Genomic DNA, 13,918 nt, shown 5'->3' with positions numbered 1-13,918 from the left:
GTTGTTGTTATGTGCCATCGAGTCGGCCCCGACTCATAGCGACCCCTCCTTGGGTTTCTGAGGCAGTATCACTACGGAAGTAGGATTGCCCAACCTTCCATTTAACCTCTCTGAACCTACTTCTGCAACTATAAAAGGAAGAATGAGCCCTATCTCACTGCTTCCCAGGAAACTGTCAAGTATTATGTCCAGGTAAAGTAAACAAATGATGGGAAAAGTAAACAGAAATGATTGACTAAGATCAGTTTTTGAATTGTTTGAGAATAGCCATTATTTAAGCTCTTCTTCTTCCCTTATGGTAGGAAAGGAAACAAAGTCTAAATAATGCTGACAGGAGCCACAAAATTCTTCACACGAGGAAAGCTTTATCTCTCTTCGACCGAATACAAGGAAGGAATATTTGCAAGAGAAGAACAAATAAATGTAAATAAAATAAAATAGGGGAATAGAATATTATTCAGATATAAAGAATGAAATCCTGATATATGCTGCAATGTGGAAGGTAACTTGGTAGTATCTACTAAGACCTAAAATGTGTATAATGTATGGCTCAGTAGTTCCCCATTTAAGATGTTTAGCCACGGATTAGCCTTGAAAACATTATGCTGAGTGAAATAAGTCAGTCCCCAAAGGACAAATATTGTATGATCACACTTGTAACAGTATCTAATAAAGGTAAATGCATAGAGATAGGAAGTAGATTACAGGGTCCCAGGAAAAGGGAAAATGGGGAGTTATTGCTTAATGGATATTGAATTTCTGTTTGGGGTGATGAAAAAGTTTTAGAAACAAATACTGGTAAAGGTTGCACACCATGGTGAATATAATTCATGTTATTGAATTACACACTTACAAACAGTGTGTGTATATATATATATATATTATATGTATTTATGTATATCTATATGTATGTATGTATTTGTGGTTGCTGTTGTTATGTGCCGTCGAGTAGGACCTGACTCATAGCGACCCCTCCTTGGGTTTCTGAGGCAGTATCACTATGGAGGTAGATTACCCAACCTTCCTTCTGAGGAGTGGCTGGTGGGTTTGAACCGCCAGCCTTCTGGTTAGCAGTCAAATGCCTTAGGGACTATGCCACCAGAGCTCCTATATATATATATATATATATTTCACAATAAAATTTTTAAAAAGAAGAATGGAGGGGAGACTCTATAAAGCTGGGCTAAAGGACAGCTGCTGTGGGGTTCCAACTCCCATCAGCAGGTGCCATTTTTGGTGGCCCGTGCTCCTCTTTGTAGTATAAATCAACATAGACAGATGGATGAACAGATAGATACAACACACACATCCCACACTGCAACACTGGTTCTTAACCTGGCTGCTCATTGGAATACCCAGGAGATTTCAATTTGATTGGGCTACAGTATGATCTGGGCCATTCCTTATTTTATTTAGATCAGTTTTATTGAGGCATACTTTAAAATTTAAAAAAATGCATTTATTTAAGGTGCATACATAGTTCAATATGGTTTGACAAATATATACACATAAACGCACCACTGTGAGAAGAGGAAAAACAGCCCCCCTTTTCAGTTTCTCGGTGCTATCTTTTGAAGAATAGTGTTTTTAACATGATATAGCCCAATTTATCAATTTTTCTATTGTGGTTAGTGCTTTTTGTGTCTTATCTTAAAAATCTTTGCGTACTCTAAAATATTAAAGATTTTCTTCAATGCTTTCTTCCAGAAGTTTTATTAGCTTTTATGTTTAGGTCTATGACTCATTTTCAGTTTACCTTTGCATACTGTGACAGGCAAGAATAGAAGCTGAGCTTTATTTATTTATTTTTCCTTATGGATACCAGTTGTACCACCACAATTTGTTGAAAAGATGATCTTTCAGGCATCAAACTTTTAAAAAAGCTCTGTAAACCCTTTGCCATTGATCTAACTTATAGTTACCCTATAGGACAGAGTAGAACTGCTCCACGGGGTTTCCAAGGCATGGTATGTAAGCAGACTGCCACATCTTTCTCCCATGGAGCAGCTGATGGGTTCCAACCACTGAGCTTTTGGTTAGTAGCTGAGTGCTTAACCACTGCACCATCAGGGCTTCTTAAAAGCTTCCTAGGTGGCTCTAAAGTGATGTGTTAAGTGCTGCTTGTTCTAAACTAGTCACACTCTGAGATGGTCAGCCCACACTCCAACCTTTCTGCTGACACCACCTTCCTCAAGTCCACTCACCAAAACAGATAACTTTATTCCAAGTTTGTATCTTAAAGATCACTTTGGCTAACATTTTTAGTTCTCATTTTTATTGAAGTCATACATGCACATAGTTTAATAGTTAAGCATATTACCAAGTTTGGTACATGATCTATTACCCTCTCACCCCATTTCCTCCATGTCCTCCTCCCCAAAAGGCAGCCACTTTCAACATTTTTAGGTGATTTAGTGCAGCCACTATGGAGCTCCACTTTTCCATACTCGCTCCTCCTCCCCCATATACTCTAAAGCTCTACCTAGAAACACATCCCACACACATTCTCCATACAGCACACAGGCACATCACAGTCATACACGCTATACATTCCACACCTCACCTCCTATATACACCTTACACCCGTTTTTTACCCCATGGCTAACAATACTGTATTATCCAAGAATGTTAACAACAGCAATAACAACAACAAAAAGTAATTGTCCTAAAAACAGCCAGACATCTGGAGAACATTAAACCTTGTTACTATGAAAAGGAATGCAAACAAAAAACAATGAAGTAACATTCTAAACTTATGAATCCAGCAAAAAAAATAGAAATAATCCTATATTGATGAAAGTATGGGGAAAATGGTACCCTTGTTGCTTGTGGCCATACAGACAAACACATGCCTTTGGGAATGTTTATCAATCGGGCAACATATATCAAAAGCCTCAAAAGTACTCATAATCTTTGTCTTACTGATCTTACATTTGGAAATATATCTTCAGGAATTAAAGATTTGCCTCATGGTGTTATTAGATGTAGAATGGAAGACTAAATGAAAATAATCCAAAAGATCAACAGTAGGAGCATTATAGTATGCTCATTTTATGTGTTAAAATGTATCCATTCATCCATTTGGTGTATTAAAAATGACAAATGTGAAGATTATGTAGCACTCTTCAAATATTCATGATACTAAGAGAAAACAGCAGGACACATAATTTGAACCATGATTAAAACCATATAATCATGATGCTTGTAAATAGTCAGTGAGAATATTTAATACTTATAATGGAAATAATGAAAATGATTATGTTCTGGAAAAAGTTGTCCATATATTCTGTTTCCAATTCCTCCCCTTCCATCTTATTTTATTTTTAGAATTTATTTTATTTTTCTTGTTGAGAATATACACAGCAGTACACCTATTCAACAGTTTCTATGTGTACAATTCAGTGACATGCATTACATTCTTCAGGTAGTGCAACCATTTTCACCCTCCTTTTCTTTGTTTTTCCTCCTCCATAACACAAACTCACTTTTGAGTTGCTTTTGTCAGTTTGATCTCACAGATAGCTCTTAAAAAAGCATAATGTTCAAGGTAAAGCTGGTAGCATAGTGCCTAAGGCACTTGACTGCTAACCAGAAGGCTGCAGTTCAAACCCACCAGCCACTCCTCAGAAGGAAGATGGGGCAATCTACTTCCACAGTCATGTTGTTGTTGTTGTTATTATGTGCCATCGAGTCGGACCCGACTCATAGCGACCCCTCCTTGGGTTTCTGAGGCAGTATCACTATGGAAGTAGATTGCCCAACCTTCCTTCTGAAGAGTGGCTGGTGGACTTGAACCACCAGCCCTCTGATTAGCAGTCAAATGCCTTAGGCAGAGGCAGAGATCCGTAGTGATACTGCCTTGGAAACCCAAGGAGGGCTCGCTATGAGTTGGGTCCGACTTGACAGCACATAACAACAACAACAACAACATCAGTTAAACTAAAGTATTGTTCAGTTTTAAGAGGACTCCAGGAGTATTTTTGGTTTAAAGTTTACCTCCCATTTTATTTTAGACTCAACTCTAGTGAGGCTTTTTGCTTTCCAGTTCTCCTCCAAAGTTGCTTTCCAAAGTCAGGGTCATCCATGCTGCTAAATGTATAGGTCATTTCTTAGACCTTATTGCACTTGACCTGTCAAAAGCATTTGACATAGTTTGTGGATCTCTCTTTCTTGACATGCTTCCTTCACCTGGTGGCTTCTCAGACATCCTGGTTTTCCCCCTACCTTTCCCATTGCTCCTTTTCAGAGTCCTTGCTGGTTTCTTCTTCTCTTCATCCTCTTACTGTCCAGTAACCTCTGGCTCATTTCTTGGTCCTCTTCCCTTCTTTATTTATTCCTTTGATGATCTCATCCAACTTCATGTCTTTAAATACTATCTATGTGCCAACAATTCTTAAATACGTATCTTCCGCCCAGATTTATTTCTCCATTCAAAACTGCTATATCAAGCTGACCAGGGACATCTTCTCTTGGATGTGTTAAAGACATCTCACAGTCAACATATGTAAATGAACACCTGTTCTTCCTTCTCAAACTCACTCCTGCAGTCTTCTCCATTTCAACTGATGACAATTCTAACCTTCTAGTTGCTCGGACCAAAAGAGGGTTATTGGTTCCTCTTTCTTTCAGATTCCATGTGCAATCTATCAGGAAATCCTGTTGGCTTTACCTTGAAAACACATCCAGCATCTGACCACTTCTCATCACTTCGACTCCACCACCCTGGTCTGGTGCACCATCCTCTGCCACTTAGACTATTGCAGTGGTCTCTCGCAGGTCTCAGTGCTTCTCACAGGTCTATTATCATCACAGAAGCCAGAGAGATCCTTTTAAGACAAAAGTCAGATCATGTCACTCCTCTGTTTCAAACTCTCCAATGTCTCCCATCTCAAGTAGCATAAAAACCAAAGCCTTAAGAGAGACGACCAGCTCCTACACAATCTATGCTCTGCTGCTCTCTGGCCTGATGTCCTTCTCCCTTCCCCTTACTCATTCTTCTGTATGCATACTTGCCTCCTTGATATTCTTTTGTGTGTGTGTGTGTGATTTTTTTTTTTTCTTTTCTTTTTTTTAAAATTGTGCTTTAGGTGCAAGTTTATAGAGCAGTTTGTTTTACATTCAACATTATGTGCACATTTAGTTTCACTCCCCATTTACCATCTACAACCCTAACCCAGTCTCCTCCCCTCTCTGCCCAGTAAACCCCCACCTGCCCCTCACAGTTATGCACTCCTGTGTGTCCTGCATTTCTTCCGTGGGAATGTTGCCCCTCTGGTGCCCCTTGGTCAATTGCTCCATGGGATGCATTTCCATAGAGTATGTGGGTGAGTCTTGATATTCTTTCTGTTTGTCTGTTTGTTTTAATAATATCTTATTTATTTTTGGAGGCAATATATACAACCAAACATACATCTATTCACAGTTTCTACTTGAGCAGGTTAATAATGTTACATACTTCACATTGTTTCACCATTCTATCTCTACTCATATTGTTGAATCACCATTAATTTAGGCTCTCTGCCTCTTATGGTTCTCATCTGTGCTTTAGATGAACTGTTATCAGTTTACACTTACATAGGTGATTCTTTATAAAAGTGCTATGCTTGAGGCAAACATTCATTCTTAATTGAGCTAAACTGTTATTTGGTTTAAAGGTAGCTTCATGGGATAGTTTTGGTTCAAAGTTTTAGTATTATGCTAGGCATTAGATTCAGGGGATCCCTCAGTTTCAGTGGATCTGGGAAGTTTGGTTCCATGAGTTTGAAGTTCCATTCCAGGACTGTCCTCCTTCTGATCAGGATCCATCTATTGAGTCCTTGATCAAAATGTTCAGTAATGACAGCCAGGTACCATCCATTTTCCTTTGATCTCATGGAGGTAATTAAAGCTACTGTCTATTTCCTTCTCTGACTCCTGGCTCTTCTTTTTCCTCTGATGTTTCAAGTAAATAGAGACAAAATGTATCTTGAGTGGCTGTTCATAAGGTATTAAGACATTAATCCCTACTCACGAAAATATGCCTCTTTCATATTCTTGCACAAGCTAAACATAATCCCAGCTGAGGGCTTTTGTTCTCTGTCCTCGCTATCTGAAATGCTCTTTCATCTCAAGTCTTTGCTCAGATCTCATTTTCTCAATAAGGTCTTCTTCTCGATGACCATGTTGCAACCTCCCACCATTCCTCCTCCACCATCTTCAAACACACATAGCCTACCTCAGCGCCACCTCAGCTGCTTTCTCTTTTCCGATGGCACTGATCATTTTCTAATATACTTTACAACCTACTTACTTATTTTACTGTCTGTCTCCCCTGCCAAAATGAAAACTCTATACAGGCAAGGATCTTTGCATTCTGTACTAGAACTGTGCCTGAAGACAGTGGGTAAATACCTGTTGAGGAAAGGAATATTGGTGGTGGATTTATGAGCAATTTGGTTCTTAACTGTAGTGTGGCTATAACTTTAGAAGAGAAATTTCAGGTAACAAGAAATACATACACATGAAACTAGTCTGAATCCACATTGCTGAATGTTCAGGACTTGGTGGGCACATGGGAATTCCAGAACACTTAATTGTGCTCATGAAGAACCTGTATATAGACCAGGAGGCTGTCATTCAGACAGAACAAGGGGATACCGCCTGGTTTTAAATCAGGAAGGGAGTGCGTCAGGGTTGTATCATTTCACCAAACTTATTCCATCTGTATGCTGAGCAAATAATCCAAGAAATCAGACTATATGAAGAAGAATGTAGCATCAGGATTAGAGGAAGACTCATTAACAACCTGCGATATGCAGACAACACAACCTTGCTTTCTGAAAGTGAAGATGACTTGAAGCACTTACTGATGAAGATTAAAGACTACAGTCTGCAGTATGGATTACACCACAACATAAAGAAAATAAAAATCCTCACAACTGGACCAATAAGCAGCATCACGATAAGTGGAGAAAAGATTGAAGTTGTCAAAGATTTCCTATTACTTGGTTCCACAATCAACACCAATGGAAGCAGCAGTCAAGAAATTAGGCAACATATCGCAGTAGGCAAATCCGCCTCTTTGAAGACTACGGTGCACATAACCCAACCCATGGTGTTTTTGATAGCCTTATATGTATGTGAAAGCTGGACAATGAATAAGGAAGACCAAAGAAGAGCTGATGCTTTTTATTTGTGGTGTTGGCAAAGAATACTGAAAGTACCACGGGCTGCCAGAAGTGACAAATCTGTCCTGGAAGATGTGCAGCTGGAATGCTCATTGAAGCAAAATTGGCCAGACTCTGTCTCACCTACTTCGGTCATGTTATCAGAAGACCCCATTCCCTGGAGAAGGATATCATGCTTGGTAAAGTGGAGAGTCAGCAAAAAAGGGGAAGACCCTTAATAAGATGGTCTGACACAGTGGCTGCAACAATAGGTTCAGGTCTAGCGAGAATTGTGAGGCTGGTGCAGGACTGGGCAGTGTTTCATTCTATGAGTTGGAGCCGACTCAATTGCACCTAACAACAACAACAGTTCCATCCACAGAGGGTGCTCTTCATCCAATAAGACCACCTTCTAACCCAAAGAAACTAGGAGTCGGCTAGCCAGTGAAACCACTTGTCAAAGAATTCCATTTACAAGCTCCCCATACACCCCTGTCTGCCATCAGCCTCTGAAGAATATACTTTAGTCACTGTCTGCAAGTCCTTCCTTTCTTCTATTTCTCCAACAGCTCCAAGCAGCACCTTAGAATCCCACTCCTGCAATCTGATATTAATGAAGGGGATGTACTCAGCAATTAGACACAGGAAAGAACTGATTAGGGTTCCTGTACATCAGTGTTTAACCCAGCATCCCATGCAGCCATCCAAGCATTAACCTCATTCTCCATATACACTCAATTAGGCATATTTACTTCTCATTATCCAATAAGCAATCATGAGTGCTAATAAAAACCTTTGCTACCCCCAACAATGCAATTAATGCCATTAGCTATCTCTCAGAAGCTCTTCCACACTTTGGTGCCAACAACAGTCCGCTCATTCATCCATTTAGTCATGCATTCATGCACGTACGCCCTTTTCCATTTAGCAAAGGTTAAGTGCACACCTACTATGTGACTTCCAGGCAACGGCTGGGACTAGAATGATGAATTAGACATAATCAGTGCTCTAAAAGAACTCATAACAACAGATAAATGGTTATAATACAGAGTGATGAGGTGCACGTGTAAGTATGGCCAAAGCATTACTGACACCCAGAGGAGGAAGTGGTTAGAGAACAACTCTGCTCCTCAGTGGCAGTCTAAATCCCAGTTCTGCCATGTTTTAGCTCTGAGTCTTCAGTAGTTAGTTGTTGTTGTTGTTGTTGTTGTTAGCTCCCATGGCCTTGGTCTGTGACTCATGGTGACTCCTGCACAGCAGAACCAAACAGAATAAAATGCTGCTCAGTCCTGCACCATCCCCATGACTACCTGCAGATCAGATCACTGTCATCCACAGGGTTTTCACTGGGTGATTTTTGGGAAGTTAGTCACCAGGTCTGTCTTCCTAATCTGCCTTCAGTCTGGAAACTGCTGAAACCTGTTCAGCATCACTGAACCTCCACTGAATCACCCACAAGCCTCCACTTACTGATGGATGGTAGTCATGCATGAGGTGTGTTGAGTGGAAATCAACCCTGAGTCTCCTGCATGGAAGGTGAGAATTCTACCTCTGAAGCACACTGTGCGCACTGAGGGCACGCCCTACAGAGGATAGATGGGAGGATCAAATGAGATCATGCATATCAAGTACCAAGCACAGAGTGTGTGCTCAGTTTACAGAGGCTGTTAGGCTTTGCTGTCCTATTCTCAGCCTTCACACTTTTCCAAGGACTTCCTCTTACATGCCCTTCCTGTTTCTACATGAAAGGATAGAGGGAATGGGAATCCTACAGTTCAGAATGTAGAATGTGAGTCAGAAAAATCCTTTTTCTTCTGTAGACATGGACAAATGGGGCAGCAAATTTCCAAATATGGGCATAGTCTTGGGCAAGAGGATGCACAGTGGATGAGACCCCAATATGTATCAATTCCCCCCAGAAGTGGTTCTGCTACCTGTGGTCTTCCACCTGTCAGACCACATGTTTCTCCTTTCCCACCTGATTGTCCCATCATAGTCTCAGGAACAAAGATATTAGGATTCTTTGTTCTGGATCAGGCTACTCAGATCACAGATACAAAGTGAGAGTGGGCCTGAAAGACATCCACTCAAACCACTCTACACTACGGACAAAGATGCATACATGTTGCTGGCAGCATGCTGGAGCTCTGCCTGCTCCAAAATGGCCTAGAAATGAAAATGACAATGACAAATTTCCCTTTTATCAAAAAACAGATGCATACACAAAAATCAATATAGGTAAAGGAGAATATATGTGTATACATATGTATATGTACAAACACACATGATAAGGAAATTTCTGGAATGATACATGAGAAATTGTTAGCATGGTTTCCTCCATAAAATTGGGAGTTACATTGCAAGAGGGGGGCTTTTCAATTCTATTAAAAACCCTTCTAAACTGTTATTTTTATGTGAACCATATGATCTCTCTCTATCTAAATAAAACAAAACACAATCTGCCTTCAAGAAGACTCTGTGAGTAGTTCTTCCAGGCTTGGGGGAGGTGAGCAGGAAATGAAGGGGTGGAGTGGGGAATGGGAAAGGTAGGATCGCCAGGCACTTACTGGTGTTGTGGTCAATGAAGTAATCTCCAACTTGTGGGTCATATGCCTCTTCCCATCCCAGCGGCAGCTCATCACTAATGCAGTCAGCAAATGTGAGTGGTTTGGTGTACCTGACAGGGAGAGGAGAGACAGATGCCATCAGCCCACAAGTCCCCAAGTCCCTGAGACTCACTGCTTCTCTCATACTCCCTTTTTCTCCCTACCAGTGTTGTAACTCCAGCTCAGCAGGATTAGCTTTCCCCCAGAGGAAGGCAGGGAATCTGAGTTCCAATCCCAACTTTGTCATGTACTTGAACTTGATAGAGATTAAGCAAATCACTTTGCTTCTCTGGTCGTCTGCTTCTGCATCCCTAAGTGGGGAGTTTATAGGAAAGGGCTCTAAGGTCGATTCTTCCTCTTGACTCTTAACTCTAACCCTCTCTGGCTTCTTCTACTACTCTATCTACAACCCCTACCCCCCATCTTTCTCCTGTCTCTATCTCCTGCTTGTCATGCCCACTTCCCCTTTGGAAAGCTGGCTAACTGTAACATCTAGAATAACAGATGTTCCATCCTGTGAGTTTGGCGAATAAGCCATATTTATTTGTCCCCTGAGCTGGTTCCCAAATGCTTGTGCCCACTGCTGCCCTCCTCTAAACAATCCAGGCCAAACTGGCCTCTTAGCAATAACCGCCCTCTATGTCCCCAATCTAGTGGGGGAGTGAAGTGGTAGTAATCACCCAACCCTTGTGGCTAAATCAATCAAACAAATAAATGATTGGATCATCTAACTAAACTAATAAAGGCTTGTCCAAGTTTAAAAACATATATCACAAACTATATGTCAAATATTTAGTCTGAGTACGGGGAGCCAAAGGAGCCCTGGGAGTGCAGTGGTTAAAGGTCGGCTGCTAACCAAAAGGTCAGTGGTTTGAATCCACCAGCTGCTCTGCAGGAGAAAGATGTGGCAGTCTGCTTCCGTAAAGATTGACAGTCTTGTATAAAACGGTGTAACCTAGATGAAAACTGGTATAGTGCTTCCTTAAAAAGCTAGAAATAGAAATACCATATAATCCAGCAATCCCACTACTAGCTATATGTTGTAGAGAAATATGGGCTGTAACAGGAACAGGTATATTCACATCTATGTTCATTGCAGCACTAGATGGTTAGTTTCATGAATGGACTAAGTACTAAAAAAATGAAGATTCAATAAACATCACTTACTAGCTGGGTTGTTCTATAACCACTCTGAGCCTCAATATTTTTATCTATAAAATGGGCATAATAAAACTCTCCAGGTTGCTGGCTAGGTTAAACAATTTCATGTTTGTAAGGGCACTTAACATAAATCCTAGTGTGAAGCACTGAGAAACAAATCATTTATTCTTATATCCACTTCCCAGAGGGGCAAACTGAAGCTAAGAAAGACTGAAAAACATACTGAATGTCTTATATGTAGAAAATGACAGGGCTGGAATTATACCCAAGAAGGTCTGTCTCCAGAGCCCATGTTGTGAGCTACTATTTTATCTCGAAATTTGACATTTTCAACACATCTTCTGAGACTTGGAAGATCACCACAAACTATACTTGGAGTAAAAAGAGGAAACTGGGGATAGAAGGGGTGATGGGAACTTTCCTCATACCAGCTCAGAATGTTCTTTATTCAGGAGCACCACCACCAGATTTAAAAAACCTCATTGCTATTGAGTAAATGCTGATTCATAGCAACCTGTTTTCAGGACAGAGTAGAACTGCCCCATAGGGTTTCCAAGGCTATAGATCTTTATGGAAGCAGACTGCCTCCTATTTTTCTCTGCATAGCAACTGGTAGGTTTGAACCACTGACCTTTTGGTGAGCAACCGACTGCCTTAAGCACTGTGCCACTAGAGCTCCTTTAGCACCAGACAGTCTGGGGAATTTTGGCAAAGCCATCTTCACAAAGCCATCTTCAACTCACCCCACCATTACTATATCCCACTCAGATTTCAGAAACAAAAGGCCACTTCTCTTAAGACTTCCCCTGTCTCAAACTTTTCTAAGTGGTCATTCCCTCATCCTTGTGAAGAACAGAGACCAGACACAAAGAGCCAATTTTGTGCATTATCATTTTACCCAGCAAATCTTTGGAAGGATCTCTGGAGAAAAACTCTGAATACAGGCGTGCCCCTCCATGGTGAGTTACCACATTAGTGCTGACTGATAAACTTATGAGAGAACACTGACACTTGGGCCACCACAGAGAGACTCTTCTTCTAGCAGGGTCCTCTCCCTGCACTCTGCCTGGAGAGGCACCGTCGGTCAGACTGGATACAAAGATGTAAATCTTAGTATACACGGTTTGTAGCCTAGAAAAACCAAGATCTGTCCCCTTTTGACAAGTCCCCTAATATTTGTATGGATCATTACCTTTCAAAATGTCTCCCTGGGGATTAGTTAAAGCATTTTAATCAATGGGAGCTCTGGTGGCATAATACCTAAGGCATTTGACTGCTAACCAGAAGCTGGTGGTTCAAACCACCAGCCACTCCTCAGAAGGAAAGTTGGGTAATCTACTTCCATAGAGATACCACCCCGGAAATCCAAGAAGGGGTCACTGAGTCAGGACTGACTTGATGGCAGTGTTTTTTGTTGTTGTTGTTGTTAAGGTTAACTCAATAATGAAGATATAAGAAGAAAAAATGATGTATCTGTTAACAGGTAATGGTGATGGTTATGTCACTGAACTATACATGTGAAAACTATAGAAATGGTGAATGTTCCATTACCTATATACTTAACACAAAAAAAAAGGAGCTCTGGTGTCATAGTGGATAAGGCATTTGGCTGCTAACCAGGTCAGCAGTTCAAACCCACCAGCTGTTCCGTGGAAGGAAGATGAGGTGGTTTACTTCTAAAAATTTACAGCTTTGGAAATCCAGTGAGGGTTTGCTATGAATCAGATTTGACTCCATGGCAGTGAGTTTGGTTTGGGTTTTAACATAATTGAAAAAGAAAGAGAGAGAGAGATGTCTAGTCATTATCCTGCCTTAAAATTTATATGTATCTATTACTAGATTGATCAAAATAGTTCTGGAGATGAAGTCATTCTGGAGATGTCTAGTAAGTTTATTAAGGGCAGCAAACTGGTGTTTAGTCTAAGAGTATAGCCATCAACCTTGACTTCAACAGTAGACTGTGCACCTTACATATCTATCCCCTTTAGGATATTTCAACTTGGCTTTATTTGAAAAATTAAAACCAAATAAGCAAAATTACTTGACTATCAAAAATAATAATATGTTGTTGTTGCTGGTAGGTGCCATTGAGTTGGCTCTGACTCATAGTGACCCTATGTACAACAGAATGAAATACTGCTTAGTCGTCCACCAGCCTCACAATCCTTGCTATACCTGAGTCCATCACTGCAGTCACTGTGTCAATCCATCTCATTGAGGGTCTCCCCCTTTTTCACTGACCCTCCACTTTACCAAGGATGATATCCTTCTCCAGGAATTGGTCCCTTCTGACAACATGACCAAAGTAGGTGAGATGAAGTCTGGCCATTTTCGCTTTCAAGGAGCATTCTGGCTGCACTTCTTCCAGGACAGATTTGTTAGTTCTTCTGGCCGTCCTTGGCACTTTCAGTATTCCTCACCAACAATTCAAAAGCATCAACTCTTCTTTGGTCTTCCTTTTTCATTGTCCAGCTTTCACATGTGTATGAAGCAACTGAAAATACTATGGCTTGGGTTAGGCACACCTGAGCCTTCAAAGTGACATCTTTGCTCTTCAACACTTTAAAAGATCTTTTGCAGCATGTATTTTCCTAATAAAGGAGCTTCTGGTGGCACAGTGTGTAAGGCGTTTGACTGCTAACCTAAAGGTTAGTGGTTCAAACCTACCAGCCACTCTGTGGAAGGAAGACAGGGCAATCTACTTCCATTAAAGATTTACCACCTTGGAAACCTGATGGGGAGTCACTATGGGTCTGAGTTGACGTGATGGCAGTGGGTTTTTTTTTTTAATTTTCCTAACATGGAAGGATGCTCTCAACACTGTGAGAAAAACCACACTGTTGGAGGAGAAAAACTATAGGCTACTATTGTTGTTGTTGTTGTTTGCCGTCGAGTCGGCCCCGACTCATTGCAACCCCTCCTTGGGTTTCCAAGGCAGTATCACTACGGAAGTAGGATTGCCCAACCTTCCTTCCGAGGAGTGGCTGGTGGGTTTGAACCGCCAGC

General features: G+C 41.0%; 1 protein-coding gene across 1 annotated transcript in view; it reads right to left on the bottom strand.

Annotated features, from left to right (window-relative positions):
* Nucleotides 1-13,918, bottom strand: part of WWC1 (WW and C2 domain containing 1) — a 221,303-nt gene that overhangs the window by 101,979 nt on the left and 105,406 nt on the right. Inside the window, exon 2 of the mRNA XM_007939741.1 lies at nt 9,713-9,822. Coding sequence (XP_007937932.1) covers nt 9,713-9,822 — 110 coding nt within the window. The remainder of the gene's footprint in view (nt 1-9,712; nt 9,823-13,918) is intronic.

Source organism: Orycteropus afer, unplaced genomic scaffold, assembly GCF_000298275.1.
Source record: "Orycteropus afer afer isolate SDZICR_OR568_19922 unplaced genomic scaffold, OryAfe1.0 scaffold00062, whole genome shotgun sequence".
NCBI lineage: Eukaryota > Metazoa > Chordata > Mammalia > Tubulidentata > Orycteropodidae > Orycteropus > Orycteropus afer.
This window is presented reverse-complemented; position numbering and strand designations above follow the sequence as displayed.